Source organism: Mobula birostris, chromosome 25 (assembly GCF_030028105.1).
Source record: "Mobula birostris isolate sMobBir1 chromosome 25, sMobBir1.hap1, whole genome shotgun sequence".
In the NCBI taxonomy this organism is placed as follows: domain Eukaryota; kingdom Metazoa; phylum Chordata; class Chondrichthyes; order Myliobatiformes; family Myliobatidae; genus Mobula; species Mobula birostris.
Window position 1 is genome coordinate 39,648,776 of NC_092394.1, and position 16,686 is coordinate 39,665,461.

The 16,686-nt window shown below is 42.9% G+C and overlaps 1 protein-coding gene across 6 annotated transcripts in view; it reads left to right on the plus strand.

Annotated features, from left to right (window-relative positions):
- LOC140187784 (septin-5-like) overlaps positions 1–16,686 on the plus strand; it is a 106,543-nt gene that overhangs the window by 62,000 nt on the left and 27,857 nt on the right. For all 6 annotated transcript variants that reach the window (XM_072243507.1, XM_072243505.1, XM_072243508.1 and 3 more), the window contains 3 exons: positions 4,649–4,766; positions 10,848–10,949; positions 13,153–13,249. In XM_072243507.1, the coding sequence (XP_072099608.1) occupies positions 4,649–4,766; positions 10,848–10,949; positions 13,153–13,249 (317 nt within the window). The remainder of the gene's footprint in view (positions 1–4,648; positions 4,767–10,847; positions 10,950–13,152; positions 13,250–16,686) is intronic.

Sequence of the window (16,686 nt, forward strand, 5' to 3'; positions counted from 1 at the left end):
TTTTAATTTCAATGCCAATACATGTCACATTTGACTGAGCCTCAGTCAGTTCCGAGATTAGAATGAATGCTTTGATGTGCTACAGCAACAAACAAGATGCTGAAGGATCCTCAGCAGGCAAGGCAGCATGTATGGAACAAAATGGACAGCTGGCATTTTCGTTCAAGACCCCTCAGATGACCTGCTGACTGCTTCCTTTTGTGACTGTGATCAAATTCACCGGAGAGACACGCTCTCGTTGGAGGCTCCCAAGCCCAATGGTACATCACATTTTTATAGCCTTAAGATCAAAGGTAACAGCAGGTGATTCAATACAGTTTCATTAGTTACAATTACATTGTTTACATCAATAGTTTGGGTTTACAAATGGTTCCTTTGAGATACATAGTAGAAGCAAATTGTGGTTGATAAGACACCTCTGAAGGCCCAAATTCATTTGGAAGAAACTAATTAACACAAGTATTCTAAAACCTTTTGACAATAAAGAGCCAGACACCCAAAATTAATGTTGTCGGGGCTGTTGAATACACAAACATGGTAAGTACCTTAAAACTATTGATTACCTATATCTGTCACCATGTTTGATATGCTAAGTGAGAACATCCATCTGGTCTGTCAGCTTGCACTCAAGTCACAATGGTGCAAATATCTTATCCATTTTGCCTGGTTTGATGCAAGCCAATTAACACAACCCCATTGTCTTAGTGTTTGGCTTTTGCATATGCAATCTCTTAGCCTGTGCTTTTACCATCAATTTACTGCTTGCAATTTACAAAAAAATACTGAAGGCTAATTGCAAACTTCCTGAACTTACTTATATTTACAATAAGAACTGAAGCCTGGTTCTTGTTTGATATATTCATTATAACTTCAGACTACTCCCCAACACATCCAGCATTCTGTTTCTTGCTCCAGATTCCAGCACCTGCAGCCTCTGCTTTGATATGATCCTAATTTCAATGGACATATCGTCAGCGGTATACCGAAATAGCCAATTCACTGACTGAATCTCTGGTAGAGATGTAGAAAATGTCTTGTGATGTGTTGTCTGTAAGAACTCTGAGGTGAACTATCAAAAGTATTTAGCTCGGCTGCAGGAATAGACCTCTGGTGGCACCATGGTACGACTGCTGCCTCCATCCTCCTGTATTCAGTCCTGACCTCCAGTGCTGTCAGCATGGAGTTTGCACATTCACTCTGTAACCTCACAGGTTTCTTCCAGGTACTCTAGTTTCCTCCCACATTCCAAAGGTGTGCTGGTTGGCTGGTTAATTGGTCACCAGCTCGGAGAATTAGGGTTGGGTTGGTGGACACGTGAGGGAGAATGGGCTGCAGGGAAGTGTTGGGAATTGGGACTGATGAGATTGCACTGAGAGCCAGCGTTGGCTGAGTGGCTTCCTATATTGTGGAAAAAAAAAATGAAATATGGAAGTCCTTTCCTATGAACAGCACAGTATTTAGCACAAGAATATAAAGCTCATGTAGAGGAATAAATTTCTGCACCACAGTAGTGTAGCTAGTAGAGGAGAGCTGTTGCCTCATAGATCTGCAACTCAGGGTCAATCCTGACCTCCGATGTTGTCTGCTTGGAGTTTGCATGTTCTCTGTCCAACTGTCCGGCTCTCCCAAAGGTTAATGCTGGTATATTAACTGTAAATTGTCCCAAGTGTGTGGGTGAATGGTAGAATCTGGGAAAACCTGATGCGAATATTGGGAGAATGAAATGGGACTCGGCAGGTGTGGTATAAGATAGCTCCTTGGTGGTTGGCACAGACAGTGGATTGAAGGACCTGTTTCCATGCTGCATATCACTATGACGCTTTCCTCCAAATTACCAAGAAAAATTCAGTAGCGTTCCTCCCTCCATCATATAATGTAGCAAGCAAATCAGGAAGGGATCGATCTGTCTTCAACATTCACAGTTACATCTGTATCCATTTGCCCTCACCCCACCCGAAAGTCCAAGGCATTAATGGAACTGCATACTGGGACAGATGACTGGGTTGAGATTCTATTTCAATTAGAAGAGAAGTAGTTTGGTCTTTTTTGTTTGGAAGTAGCTTGAATGGTGTAGATGTGAAGAGAAAAATCCAAAGCCAGCTGTCATTATTAACGGACAGTTACTGATAAATCCAAACAGAAGTTGGAGAGAAATCCCTGCATTCAGATCATTTTGAAAATGGAACTCATTAGTAATGGGTGGTTGAGGCAAGCGGCGTGCATGGAAACTGCGCACGTACATGAGAGAAAAGAAATGTTCCTGATTGGCTGAGAGTGAAATGGAATAGGAGGAAGCTCATGGAGTGTATGTGCCAGCAAAGACTATTTGACTAATTTATTCCATTTAATTGTGTAAGTGGATATCCATCTCCCTATTTGCTTACCCAAATTAAAAGATGCAGTGCAAGTCCAAGCATCCAGTTAAATTCAAGAACTTCACCTGCACTCTCTGCCACCAGCCTTCCAACCAGTGTGTCAGGATGTTGAATAATAATGGGCATGAATCATTGTGGAATAGAAGGTTGCAGATCTAACAAGAGTAAATCGGATCAGTGTAGATAGGTGCAAGGGCAACCTCTGTTTCTGTGCTATATGACTTCGTGACTCTAACTCCATACCCTTTTGTCTTTGCCAATATCAAATCAGCAAATACTCCCTTGTGCTACTTTTATCAAATACATCTGGAATTTTGAATGTTATGAACCTTGTGTTGCCTGTACTTAGCACTATAATCTCTAGCAGAAAATACATGACCCAGAACACCGAGATCCATAGTGCTGGGCTAAGATCTATATGCATTAATACAATTAATCTTTGTAAATGATCTTTAAGGCTATATTGGACCAACTTTAAAGAAGTTCTCTGCAAAAGGTCCAAGTTAACATGGTGTTACCCAACTAGGCCCAATAAGATATACCAATCATTAGTAAGGATTGGAGTTCTGGTGTACCGTGGTGCTGTTTCTCCGGCATTCGGCTTATCCAAATGACATTCTTAGTAATTTGCTGAATTCTGAAGAGCTCTTCAACCACATTGGTCCAGATGGCTCTCACTGTCAGTTATGCAAGCTCAGCTATCAAGTACACCTCTGCTGGTGTCAGAGGCAGAGTGCTGCACAATTTTGGCAAACAAACCTCAGACAGATTGACTTAACCTGGGACCTGAGTATGCACATCCTCAGCAGAATCATCCCACCACCCCCAATGAAATATCCGAAGAAATTCTGTATATTTAAAAAAAGCGGTTCTATATTGATCAGGTGAAAAAGATTAGAAAAATTGGTTAAAGATCTCAAAGTAACAAACCAGCACTTGCCTCTCGTAGTGGAAATCAGGGTCACTCTCTGACACGCTGGCCCAGGATCCTCGCTGCCTTGTGCCATACGTGACACTCTTGCTTTTAAAGTCAAGAAAACTTCATCATAAAAAGAGTGAAGAAGCTTCCAATGTTGATAATGGCGATGTTTGTATTCAAAGCTGGTGTCTGACTCTGATGCCCGACTCCCAAAAGTGTAGGCATTAACAAAGCCCATGTGTCCTCACTGATGCATCGCTGGCAACTTTCTGCCTTAAGTCCCCTCTGCAAAAGGAGCCTGTGCATTTCTCCCTTTACAATTGGGAGGAATCTGCACTCATTCCCCATTAGCTGAAAGTGCAAGCTGTGCTGTGATATATGACATCTTAAGGCAGGGGTCCCCAACCTTTTTTGCACCGCGGACCGGTTTAATATTGACAATATTCTTGTGGACCGGCCGACCGGGGTGGGGGGGGGGGGTGTTCAAGTAGGGTTAAACTCACCTCAACATGTCTTTTACAGTTAGGGTTGCCAACTTTCTTACTCCCAAATAAGGGACAAAAGTAGCAGTCAAATACGGGACACTTGGGTTTACCCCAAGAAAGACTACCATGACCATGAAGCCTTGCGCGGGCACCTGTGTGCGCATGCGCATATGTACTGATTTTCGCTCCCCCCCCCCCCCCCCCACAAATTGGTTCTGGCTTAATCTTCCTGACATACATTATTTCTACTATATATAGGCTGTGTATTTATCATATCATTCCTGCTTTTACTATATGTTAGTGCTATTTTAGGTTTTATGTGTTATTTGGTATGATTTGTTAGTTTATTTTTTGGGTCTGCGAACACTCAAAAAATTTTCCCATATAAATTAATGGTAATTGCTTCTTGGCTTTACACCATTTCGGCACGAAAGGTTTCATAGGAACGCTCTAACTTAGCGGGGGAAATACGGGACAAGGGCGGTCCCGTATGGGACAAACCAAATTAGCCCAATATACGGGATGTCCTGGCAAATACGGGACAGTTGGCAACCCCATGTTCAAGTTCAACAGTGCGTGACGGAGAATGAGTTAAGTTGCAGCTGACTTGTATCGTTTCCTTGCGGCCCGGTACTGGTCCACGGCCGGTGGTTGGGGACCGCTGTCTTGAGGGTTACTTCCTGAGGTCAGAACTTAACAGAAAAATCAACCCACTTTAATGCCAAAAAATGGTGCCAGTGTATTTCTTTGCTAGGAAAAGATTTGGACACACTAATCCATGCCGTGACAGAATTTTGTTCTACTTCTTACAAAACACCAACTGTCTGCTCAGAGACTTTCTTTTCATTAAGTTTTGTCTGGTTTTGAAGGTTACGCCCTTTGGATGTGGAATTTATGAAAGCTGTGCAAGACAAGGTGAACATCGTCCCGATCCTTGCCAAAGCTGATACATTGACTCCTGCAGAGGTTCACAAAATGAAAGCAAAGGTAATTGGATTGTTTACATCAGCCACCACATTATAGTTGACATTCACATCTCACTTTGAGTTTCTTCCACTGCTGGAAGAGATCAATTTTGATAACTCTGTCATCAACTACTTGGGAAAAGATTCCCCTGGACATAAATGTGCTTCAAGCATCAGCCTTTCTTGGTCAGTAGCTGCCTTGTTTCTGAGCCAGATGACTGTGGATCTTGCCAACTCTAGCTGCACAATTTCTAGAGGCTACATTGTCTGAGTATTAATTGAGGTTTAATCATATGACAGACACACAATATTTACCCTGAGTGTCCTCTGGTTTTGCTGCCACAAACATAAACCTGTGCTTTCCCCCTAAGGATTATGAAAGAGTATTTCTTGATTTTAAGTGGTTTTCTGTTTTATTTGGGATTTGTTTTTTTTCTCAGAGTGGTGGATATCTGGAATGTGCTGCCTGGTATGGCAGTAGAGGGGCAAATACTTTAGAGACTTTTAAGAGATGTTTAGATAGGCACACGGACGTAAGAAAGATGAAGGGATATCGACATTGTGTAGGTTGGAGGGATTAGTGTTCGGGTGTTTTTGATTTGCTTTTCAGCTGGTTTGGCACAACATTGTGGGTCAAATGGCCAGTTCCTGTGCTGTACTCTTCCGCTCTACAGAAATCATAGAATACAGTTCACAGAAAACTATATTGCCCATCAAGCTATCTTTTTGTGCTACTTAATTCATTGTAATTTATAGTATTTTTATGTATTGCGATGTACTGCTGCCACAAAGCAACAGATGTCATGACATCAGTGATAATAAACCTGATTCTGATGTCTGCATTAGCTAATTCAAAGACCAATTCAGTTAGTCTCACTTAACATTCTCTTTTGAGATCAGTTATTGACCGCTGAATCAACCAATCAACTCCAAATCCTGATTTTATTGGTGAAGGAGTTTATGTCAGCTCTGGTTCTTTGTTGGTCAATTCAAGCCCTCAGATCAGTGACTCTTCTACCACTGTAATGAGTAAATCTAATTTCTATTTAACCAGTGTCTCTAATTTTAATGAACTCACTCTTTATTTAGAATAAGCCCTGCATAGTTTAAAAATGACCAGGAAATCCTCCTATTATCATGTTTCCACTGGTAGGAAAGTCTAGGATCTGAGAGACATTTTTAAACAGAGACGGGAAGAATTTCTTTGGCCAGCAGGTGATGAATTCTTGGATTTCATTGCCACAGAATGTCATGGAAGTCACGTCATTGGGTATATTTGAGGCAAAATCGATAGGTTCTTGATTACCGAGGGGCGTAAGGATTGCGGGAAAAAGGCAAAATAGGAATTTTTTAAAAAAAATTAGCCATGATTGAAAGGTGGAGCAGAATTGAAGGGCCAAGTAGTCTAATTCTGCTCCTATATCTGTTGGATTTTCTTTATTTCCATTTAAATTTCCTGTTTACCCACATTATTGTTTTGATACTCTGTGCTGATACAGGTCTATCCAACGAGGACATTAGATGTGCCACAAGCACTTGAGTGAGCTGGTATCATTGCTCTTGATGACCAGCGGTCAATATCAAATAAACCCCGTCACACAACCACTAGCGACAAGTCTGCTTAAAAGAAGTGGTTTGGGGCTTGTTTTAAAGAGGCCAATCTGTTTTTAAAGATTTTGGTGTTTTTTTGAAAGGATACTGGAATGTTACAACACTGCTCCTAGCAACAGCCCCACTGGCATCTAACTGGGCACTTGGAATCATTAAGAGATCAGAACTAGGAGTCAAGGAACATGCTGATTCAGGTCTGCAATGGCTGGAAGGCTGAATTGCTTGTTTTGGAAAGGAGGTGCTGCCTGTGTTTTTGTGTTTGAGTGACCTTGGGATGGCAGAGAGTTACTCATTTTGATCCACAGATACTGTCTTTGTTTCTCTTATCAGCGTTGGCTGATTGGCAGGAAACAGAGAGTGGGAATGAAGGGATCCTATCCTGGTTGGCTGCTGGTTACCAGTGTTGTTCCACAGGGATCAGTGTTGGGGCTGCTTCTTTTTACATTGTACATCAACTATTTGGATTATGGAATAGATGGCTTTGTGGCTAAGTTTGCTGACGATATGAAGATAGGTGGAGGGGCCGGTAGTGCTGAGGAAACAGAGAGTCTGCAGAGAGACTTGGATAGATTGGAAGAATGGGCAGAGAAGTAGCAAATGAAGTACAATGTTGGAAAGTGTATGGTTATGCACTTTGGCAGAAAAAATAAACGGGCAGACTATTATTTAAATGGGGAAAGAATTCAAAGTTCTGAGATGCAACGGGACTTGGGAGTCCTCGTACAGGATTCCCTTAAAGTTAACCTCCAGGTTGAGTCGGTAGTGAAGAAGGCGAATGCAATGTTAGCATTCATTTCTAGAGGAATAGAGTACAGGAGCAGGGATGTGATGTTGAGGCTCTATAAGGTGCTGGTGAGACCTCACTTGGAGTACTGTGGGCAGTTTTGGTCTCCTTATTTAAGAAAGGATGTACTGACGTCGGAGAGGGTACAGAGAAGATTCACTAGAATGATTCCGGGAATGAGAGGGTTAACATATGAGGAAAGTTTGTCTGCTCTTGGACTATATTCCTTGGAGTTTAGAAGAATGAGGGGAGACCTCATAGAAACATTTCGAATGTTAAAAAGCATGGACAGAGTGGATGTGGCAAAGTTGTTTCCCATGATGGGGGAGTCTAGTATGAGAGGGCATGACTTCAGGATTGAAGGGCACCCTTTCACAACAGAAATGCGAAAAAATTTTTTTAGTCAGAGGGTGGTGAATCTATGGAATTTGTTGCCACGGGCAGCAGTGGAGGCCAAGTCATTGGGTGTATTTAAGGCAGAGATTGATAGGTATCTGAGTAGCCAGGGCATCAAAGGTTATGGTGAGAAGGCGGGGCAGTGGGACTAAATAGGATAAAATGGATCAGCTCATGATAAAATGGCGGAGCAGACTCGATGGGCCGAATGGCCTACTTCTCCTTTGTCTTGTCTTATGGTCTTACAAGTATGAGTTTGTCACTAGCTGTTGCACAACCAAGGATCCCCTGGGCCGGGCTTCCTTTGTTAAGTCAGTTGGAAGAATCTGGAACTTGTGATCATTGTATAGCTTCTGATTGTGTTTGAAAGACAAACTTCTTGGCGATTAACTAACACCATTAGGTTCCAAAAACCTCTCCAAAGAGTGAATGTGCAGTCCAGCAGTAACCATCTTGGCCCCAGTCCCACTGTAACTGAGACGTAGTTGTCAGATATTATTGTATGGCACATCCCTCTAGATTCTGCAGCCTTGTAGAGCATACGAAGAAAAATATTCAAGTAGATTTTGGTCAGGTCATGGGGGGGAGGAAGAGCAGATGTTGGTGGTCCAGTAGAGGGAACTACTGTTGCTAAGGTTAGTGGCCAAGAGTTTGGCAGGATCCTAAATTAATGCATGGATGGCAGTAGTTAGTTGGGTATGTAATAGGGTGGGGGTGGGATTGGTTGGTGGGGCTTGTCAGTACTATGGAGGATTTAAATATTAGCTTTGAAGTTTTCCAGTTATAACTTTACACAAAGTTCAAACCAAGGAAAGAACTGGTTGCAGAGTCCCACTGGAAGTGCACGGGGGACCTGGCTGTGAAGGTGTAACACTCGGTGTCTGGGCCAGGTAAGATCAGTGGTAAATGAAGATGAGGAGTTACAAGTACCTTCTCAATAAGTGATTCAGAGTGGTCTGATAAACAGGGCTGCAGGAACACTCAGTTCAGACGTAACCAACCAGGTCATAGTTACACACGGTGACTTCAAGATCCCATTCTTCGAAAGGCTAGAAGACAAGAACCTTTCACAATAATGCAGTTTTACCAATGGAACGTAGAGCCCTTGTCACCCGAGAGGATGTGGTATTAGAGGTCAACAGCATCTAACTATATGTGTCAGTTTAGCTTGGGTCAGATTTTCAACAGCTTTTAGGTCTCTGTTTCACCGTAGACGAGGCCAGTCTTTAATGATATTATTTGTGATAATGATCTTCATTGTTAAATATGTGAGTACACCATCAGTACTGACTGTACCACACAGCTCCTTACCGTACTGTTGGCAGCGGTGGTCCCTGGGCATTGAAGAGTCAGGTTTGGTGGCTTTTGATTGCTGAGAAGTTCTGTTTATTTTCTAGTTGCCCACCTTTGAGTGGATGGGATAGTGAAGAGGATTGGCCAGGCACACAGTGCCCGATGCCAGGGTTCCTAAAGCTGTCATCTCTATCCGCGCGCAGAATTTTGCCCGAGGTCTTCCAGCCTTCACGTTTCTGCCCTCATCAGCAACCCACACTTTCAGTGAGTTTTAGGATCAGGCAGGATCCACGCGTTATGTTTTGCCTGTTGACTCTTGCACACAAATCACACTCACGAGGTCTTGGTCGTTGGTGGCTGGATTGGGCGGTAGAGTGAGCCACATTGACTCGGGCAGTTCAGCACTGTATTGTGTGTAGAATGCACCCATTGTATCTCTCTGTAGTCTAAAAATGAACACCAGGTTAGTTGTACATGTGTGTCAAAATTTAATTAAGGAACAGAGCTATGGGAACAATAAGCCATCAATGTTTCTTGACAGTTCCTTATTTCTATATTTGCATAAGCAAAGTTGCTACAAGTCAGAGTAAACAATTTTCACAAGTGATGCCTAAGAATAGTTAAACCAGCTTTTAAGATTCCGTTTCAACTGTTCTTGCTTTTCCCTTGATATGGTGATAGACTAGTAAAATAATCACTCCTGACAATACCTGGCATCAAAAAGTGGCAATTTGATGCTTTCAAAGTCAAGTTTATTGTCATATGCACAGTACATGTATGCACAGGTGTAATAAAAAGCTTACTTTGCAGCAGCATAAGACATGGGAGCAGGATAAGGCCACTCAGCCCATCAAGTCTGCTCTGTGATTCAATCATGGTTGACTTATTTTTCCCCCTCTACCCCATTCCCCTGCCTTCTCTCCCTGTATTCTTTGGTTAATAAAGAACATAGCAACCTCTGCTTTAAATATATGCAATGACTTGGTCTCCACAGCATTCTGTGGCAATGAATTTCACAGTTTCACCGCCCCTCAGACTGAAGAAATTTTTCTTCATCTCTGTTCCAAAGGGGTGTCCTTTTATTCTGAGGCCATGTCCTCTCTCGCTGTTAAAAACATCCTCTTCATGTCCACTCTATCTAGGCCTTTCAATACCCAGTAGGTTTCAATGAGATCCCTCCTCATTCTTCTAAATTCCAGTGAGTATGAGCAGAGATCCATCAAATGCTCCTGCTACATTAACCTTTTCTCTTAAACTTTCTGTGGACCCTCTCCAACACCAGCACATTCTTCAGTATATGCCAAGGATGGCTCTGGAGACCATGTCATTAGGTATATTTAAATTGGAGGTAGATGAGGTCTTGATTAGTAAGGGGAGTAAGAGGCTATGGGGAGAAGGCAGAAGAATGGGGTTGAGAGGGATAATATATCAACGATGATGGAATGGCAAGCAGTCTCGATGGGCCAAATGGCCTAATTCTGCTCCTTTGTCTTATGGTGGAGCCCAAAACTGCTCATGGTCCTCCAACTGTGGTCTGACCAATGCCTCAGCTATACATAGTTGCTTTTTATATTCTAGTCCTCTTGAAATGAGTGCTACCATTGCATTTGCCTTACTACCAACTCACCGGCAAGTTAATCTGCAGGGAATCCTGCACTGGGACCCTCAAGTCCCTTTACACCTCTGATTTCTGAATTCTCTCCCCACTTAAAAAATAGTCTACGCCTTCATTCCTTCTACCAAAATCATGACCATCACAATACATGATATATGCATAGCATCATATAAGTAGCATTCACACAAAAAAAAACATGAATTACATCAATTTGCTTTGGCCTTTCTGTTCAGTTTCCAACATAGCCAAACAAACCAGACACATTTTGTGAACATTTTGACCTCTTGATCTCTTGTCATGCTTGTCAGACTCTTGTCAGAATAAGCACCCTCTTTATTTGATTGGTGGGGTCCAACTCCAAACTATACCACAGATATGATGTTATTCTGAATTTTTATCTGTAGATCCGTGAAGAAATTAAATCCTACGGGATCAAAATCTATCAATTCCCTGACTGTGACTCTGATGAAGACGAGGAATTTAAACAGCAGGATCAAGAATTGAAGGTGAGGAAGAGTTCAGGCACAATGCCAAGTTCAAGTTTAACTATCGTTCAACCACACACGCGAATACGGCCAAACAAAAGAGGATTCCTCCAGGGAGAAGGTGCTAAAACACAGTACCAACAGTCACACACATAATTACAACAGCAGGAAAAGCATACAGTCTCAAAAATAATATAGCCCAAGTCCCTGAGTGTCATGGCCCGTAGATTTATGGTACATGGGGTGATGTCCTGGAGCCACATTTCTGAAAGAACAAGCCCGCAGCAATTCCTCATCACGCACTAGACAATCCAACTTTTCTTCCACCAAATTCCACGCAATGGGTGTTAACGTGAACACAAAAGGCACAAAATGTGCTATAAATCTCTTCTTTGCAGTTAATGGCTACGGTGCACCAGATATAATGAATATGATCATGGCTTCAACTCCGCTTCTGTGCCATTTCCCCACAGCCTGTAATTCCTCAATCTTTCAAGCAGTTATCTGTCTTCATTTTTAACGGTGGTCACTAGGGTGTGCTTAGAAGATTCAATACACTATTGGGGAAGTTCTTTCAGTCCTCCTTGTCACTCAGTCAGTATCATTGCACACAATCAGTTAGACCATTGTCTAACTGTTCTTTGTGGGAGTTTGCTGTGCACAGATTGGCTGCCATGTGTATTTTATTACAGAATCATAGAATTATGGTTCCTTAACGTTGTCATAGCCAGCGGAAGTAGTGTGGACAAGCTCCCACTACCTATTAAGTGCTCCCACTGGTGTGCACCTCATTAGCCTCTGATAACTATTCCAGCTCCTGGCCGTCACGTGTAGCTTAGCTACTGAGCCTGGTGGAACCGTTTCTGCTGATAGGAAAAGCAGCAAAGCTGAGTTTCTGGGGCCTGAAGGCCAGTCACTTCAGGCAGATGGTGCTCATCAGTCACGGCTGAAAGCTCGCCTAGAAAGAAAACCTCCGCTGCCTTGTGGCTGTACCCTCTGGTGGGAAAGACCTTGCGAGTAAACCCCAAGGAAAAGTCCAGAGCTGAGTTCAACGCTGACTGGCAACTCCCGCAACGCCGCTGGTGCCAGACTATATCGGTCTTTGTTGTTCCTTTAGACACATCAGCTGCATGGGGAGGGGGAGCCTGCTGCATGGGCAACAGCTCACTTTCCGCATCGTACTGCCTTGGCTTGCGTAAACAGCTGAGACAGCTGGGGGCGGGGGTGTAGCTTTGTCGTTCATTCTTTGGGGTACATCTCTGTTTTTATGGATGTTTTGTGAAGAAAAAGCATTTCAGAGTGTATATTGTATACATTTCTCTGACATTAATTTGAACCTTTGAAGACGCAACATCCGTAGTTGACCCTGACCAACAGAGGGCTCGCGTGGAATTTTACAGTACAGAACAGGCCTGTTGGCCCAACTCATCCATGCCAACCAAGATGCCTTCCCAAGCTAGTCCCATTTGCCCACTTTGGCCAACATCGTCTAAACTCTTCCTATCTATGAAACTGTCCAAATGTCTTAAACGTGTTAATTATACCTACTGCCACCACTTCCTTTGGCCGCCTGTTCCAGATACCTCCCAGCCTCTGGGAGAATAACTTGCCCCCTGGAATCCCTTTAACTCTTTCCTTTCTCGATTAAAACTATGTCTCTAGTTTTAGTCTCCTCTATCCTCTGACCATCCACCTTATCAACGCTCCTCATCATTTTATAAATCTCTGTTAGGTCACCCTTCGGTCTAGTTCACTCTAGGAAAAACTGTCCCAATTTATCCAGTCGCTCCTTGTAACTCAAGCCTTCCAATGCCAGTGTATTTTCTGCACACTCTCTAGCTTACAACAGAATTGAATTTACTGTAAAACACTTTCACATAACTTAAGCTCATAAAAGCTGATCTACAAATGCAAGTCTTTAATGTGAGATAGTGCCTTTAATTCAGGTTGAAGATCCTGTTAGGAAAGTTTCACCCCTGTAAAAGACTGATACCAATCCCTTCTGACTAAAATTTAGCTAAATTTGCCCATAATCTTAAGATGATAATGGCCCTTTCTGTAGCCAATCCCACTTTCTACCTAGAGGCTTCCTAAAGTTCGGTGTGCAGTTTACTGACTCGATTTTAGCTCCCATTTAGTTACCAGTGTTCAAGGTTCTGTCTGCAAAGACATGTTGCACCCTTAATCAATTCCTTTTCATGTGGACTTTAATTGTCTGCTCCAGGAAAGCATCCCATTCACTGTGATCGGCAGCAACACTGTGGTTGAAGCCAAAGGAAGGAGAGTTCGAGGACGACTGTATCCCTGGGGAATTGTAGAAGGTAATGCACAGACATTATCCTTTGTACTCTTTGATGAATCTGGGTGGTGTCTTGCCCCACTGGTTTAAGGGGTGTGGGAAAAGATTTTCCAAAATTAATCCCCTTAATTTCGGTTTTCGGATTTCCAAAATAGATGTGTGAGCCGTTTCTGAAAACAATATCATAAAGCTCTTCCTCGTCAAACAGTAAGACTAAAGGGTAAAAGTACATTCAATGCAAGGCTGTAGAGAGCTCTAATTTTACCTCAGCATTTCGAACACTGAACGCAGCGGTTCAAAAAGGCAGCTCATCACTGCCTGCTCAAGGGCAACTAGGGATGGGCAATAAGTGCTGGCTTAGTTGGCGACATCCACATCCCGTAAATCAATAAATTTTTAAAAATAAGTGAAAGTAGGTACTTCACCTCTGTTCAGCATTGATGCTGGCATACACAATGCTGAAGTGAATTTAAATCAGACAATTGCAGAATTTAATGCTTGGTTACTTGACTCATTCCATAATGAAGGTTAATTTTATTATTGGGTGCATTACCAGAAGAATTCATATTATTTATTTTCCACACAAGACCCATAAAATAAAATCTATCTTTAGTGTTTTAATTTAAGTTCTTCATTAACAAGAATTACAATTAAATAACCTATTTTGTGTGTGTGTTGTTATACAATTAGGATTCTGGAATCTCAGGCTACAACACCTTCATTCAGTCAGGATATCACTCTGTTGCAAATTTTACAAAACACCTCTGTTGCAAAACAATTTTTTTTTAAAAGCTAGTTTTTTTCTGCTTTTTTTCACACCAATAATCTAACCACTGTCCAGGGCATAACCCTTTACATGATAGTTATGAGCATTCTTCTTTCAGCTGAAATCCCTGCAGCATTAGCCTCAGGAAGAGCTTGTTTCCATCACGTCACTGGCATTAACTTGAGCAGTAACCTGAGAAACAAAATGAGGCATCTTCTCTAACTCAGCAGCTACACCCAATATTCCAGAGCTCTCACTACTCCTCCCACTTTTTAAGAAAGGAGGGAGGGAGAAAACAGAGAACTATCGCCCTGTTAGCCTAACATCAGTAGTGGGGAAGATGCTAGACTCCATTATTAAAGATGAAATAGCGGCATATCTTGATAGCAGTGATAAGATTGGGCCGAGCCAGTATGGATTTACCAAGGGCAAATCATGCTTGACTAATCTATTGGAGTTTTTCGAGGATGTAACCAGGAAGATAGACGCGGGAGATCCAGTGGATGTGGTGTACCTTGACTTTCAGAAGGCATTTGATAAGGTACCACATAGGAGATTGGTGGATAAAATCAGAGCTCATGGCATTGAGGGGAGGATATTGACATGGATAGAAAAGTGGTTGGCAGATAGAAAGCAAAGGGTAGCAGTGAATGGGTGTTTCTCAGAATGGCAGGTGGTGACTAGTGGGGTGCCACAGGGCTCGGTATTGGGACCACAGCTGTTTACGATTTACGTCAATGATTTAGAGGAAGGCATTGTGAATAACATCAGCAAGTTTGCTGATGATACTAAGCTGGGTGGCAGTGTGATATGTGATGAGGATGTTAGGCGAATTCAAGGTGTCTTGGATAGGCTGGGTGAGTGGGCAGAAGCTTGGCAGTTGGTGTTTAATGTGAATAAGTGAGAGGTTATCCACTTTGGGAGCAAGAACAGGAAGGCAGATTATTACCTGAACGGGGTGGAGTTAGGTGAGGGAGAAATACAAAGAGATCTAGGAGTACTTGTTCATCAGTCTCTGATGGTGAATGAGCAAGTGCAGCAGGCAGTGAAGAAGGCTAATGGAATGTTGGCCTTTATTACAAAGGGAATTGAGAACAAGAGCAAGGAAATCCTTTTGCATTTGTACAGGGCCCTGGTGAGACCACACCTGGAGTATTGTATGCAGTTTTGGTCTCCAGGGTTAAGGAAGGACATCCTGGCTGTGGAGGAGGTGCAGCGTAGGTTCACTAGGTTAATTCCTGGGATGTCCAAACTGTCTTACGCAGAGAGGTTAGAGAGACTGGGCTTGTACACGCTGGAATTAAGGAGATTGAGGGGGGATCTGATTGAGACGTATAAGATTATTAAGGGATTGGACAAGATAGAGGCAGGAAATATGTTCCAGATGCTGGGAGAGTCCAGTACCAGAGGGCATGGTTTAAGAATAAGGGGTAGGTCATTTAGGACAGAGTTGAGGAGGAAATTCTTCTCCCAGAGAATTGTGGAGGTGTGGAACGCGCTGCCTCAGAAGGCAGTGGAGGCCAATTCTCTGGATGCTTTCAAGAAGGAGCTAGATAGGTATCTTATGGATAGGGGAATCAAGGGTTATGGGGACAAGGCAGGAACCGGGTATTGATAGTAGATGATCAGCCATGATCTCAGAATGGCGGTGCAGGCTCGAAGGGCCGAATAGTCTACTTCTGCACCTATTGTCTATTGTCAAAGGCCCCAGGCAAAGTATTCACGTTATCCCATAAATCTGCTTTAAAAAGGGAAAATCTGCCTATTTTCAACCTGTTTTCAGTCCAAACTCATCTGGGACACAGATCATTTGAAATAGGTCTGGGTAACTTAAAGACTCATTTGAAGATTTAGGGCAGGGGTTTCTGACCTTTTTAATGCCATGAAGCCTTGCAATTAGCCAAGGGGTCCATGTACCCCAGACTGGGAACCCCTGAAAGTGTCTCATTTTCCAAAACAACTTTGGATACATTCTTGCCACCGAGTCATAAGGGTGAGGGAACACTCCATTCAGGGTCTAAAGTTGTAAACTGAGGAAGTGTCACAGCTTTGGACACATTGCCCTTTGGCTGAGATGTTACAGCAGAACTTTCAATCTGTTCAAATGGATATTAAGGAGTCTATAGGGTCTTGTCTCTTCCAAAAGCAGGTTGACAGGTCATTTGTCTCGCTGGAGTCACAAGAGATAGCAGGTGCTGGAATCTGGAGCCAAGGACGAACTGCTGGAGGAATTCAGCCAGTCGAACATCATCTGTGGAGGCAAAGGGACTTGAACTGAGATCTGCTTTGGGACTTTGTCAGTTGTCTCTTGTTGTTCAGGGCTTCCTTTGTCATGTCAGTAGCTTCCTTTCAGTTTACACAATGTCAGTCATGCAAGTCCTGGGTGGAGGCTCAGGAATACTATCGCACTCAGACGTAGAAGGATTCTTCACTGCCCTTTCTGTAACAGTTTTGTTTTACCAGTCAGGTTTGTCATCCCTGAGCTGATCTCCCAAACCTGGAGGACCGGTGGATTACCCTTAGTCTGTCCTCTACCCTTTGACCTTTTAGCATGGGTAACCCTACCAAGAGTTAAAGCGGAAGGCCCTGACTCCAGCCAACAGAGCTCTCGACGTCATTGAGCTCGCAAGCCTCCAGCCACAGCAAGGCTGTGGTCCTTTTGGAAGATTAAGATTGTTTAGTGTCCATGAAGT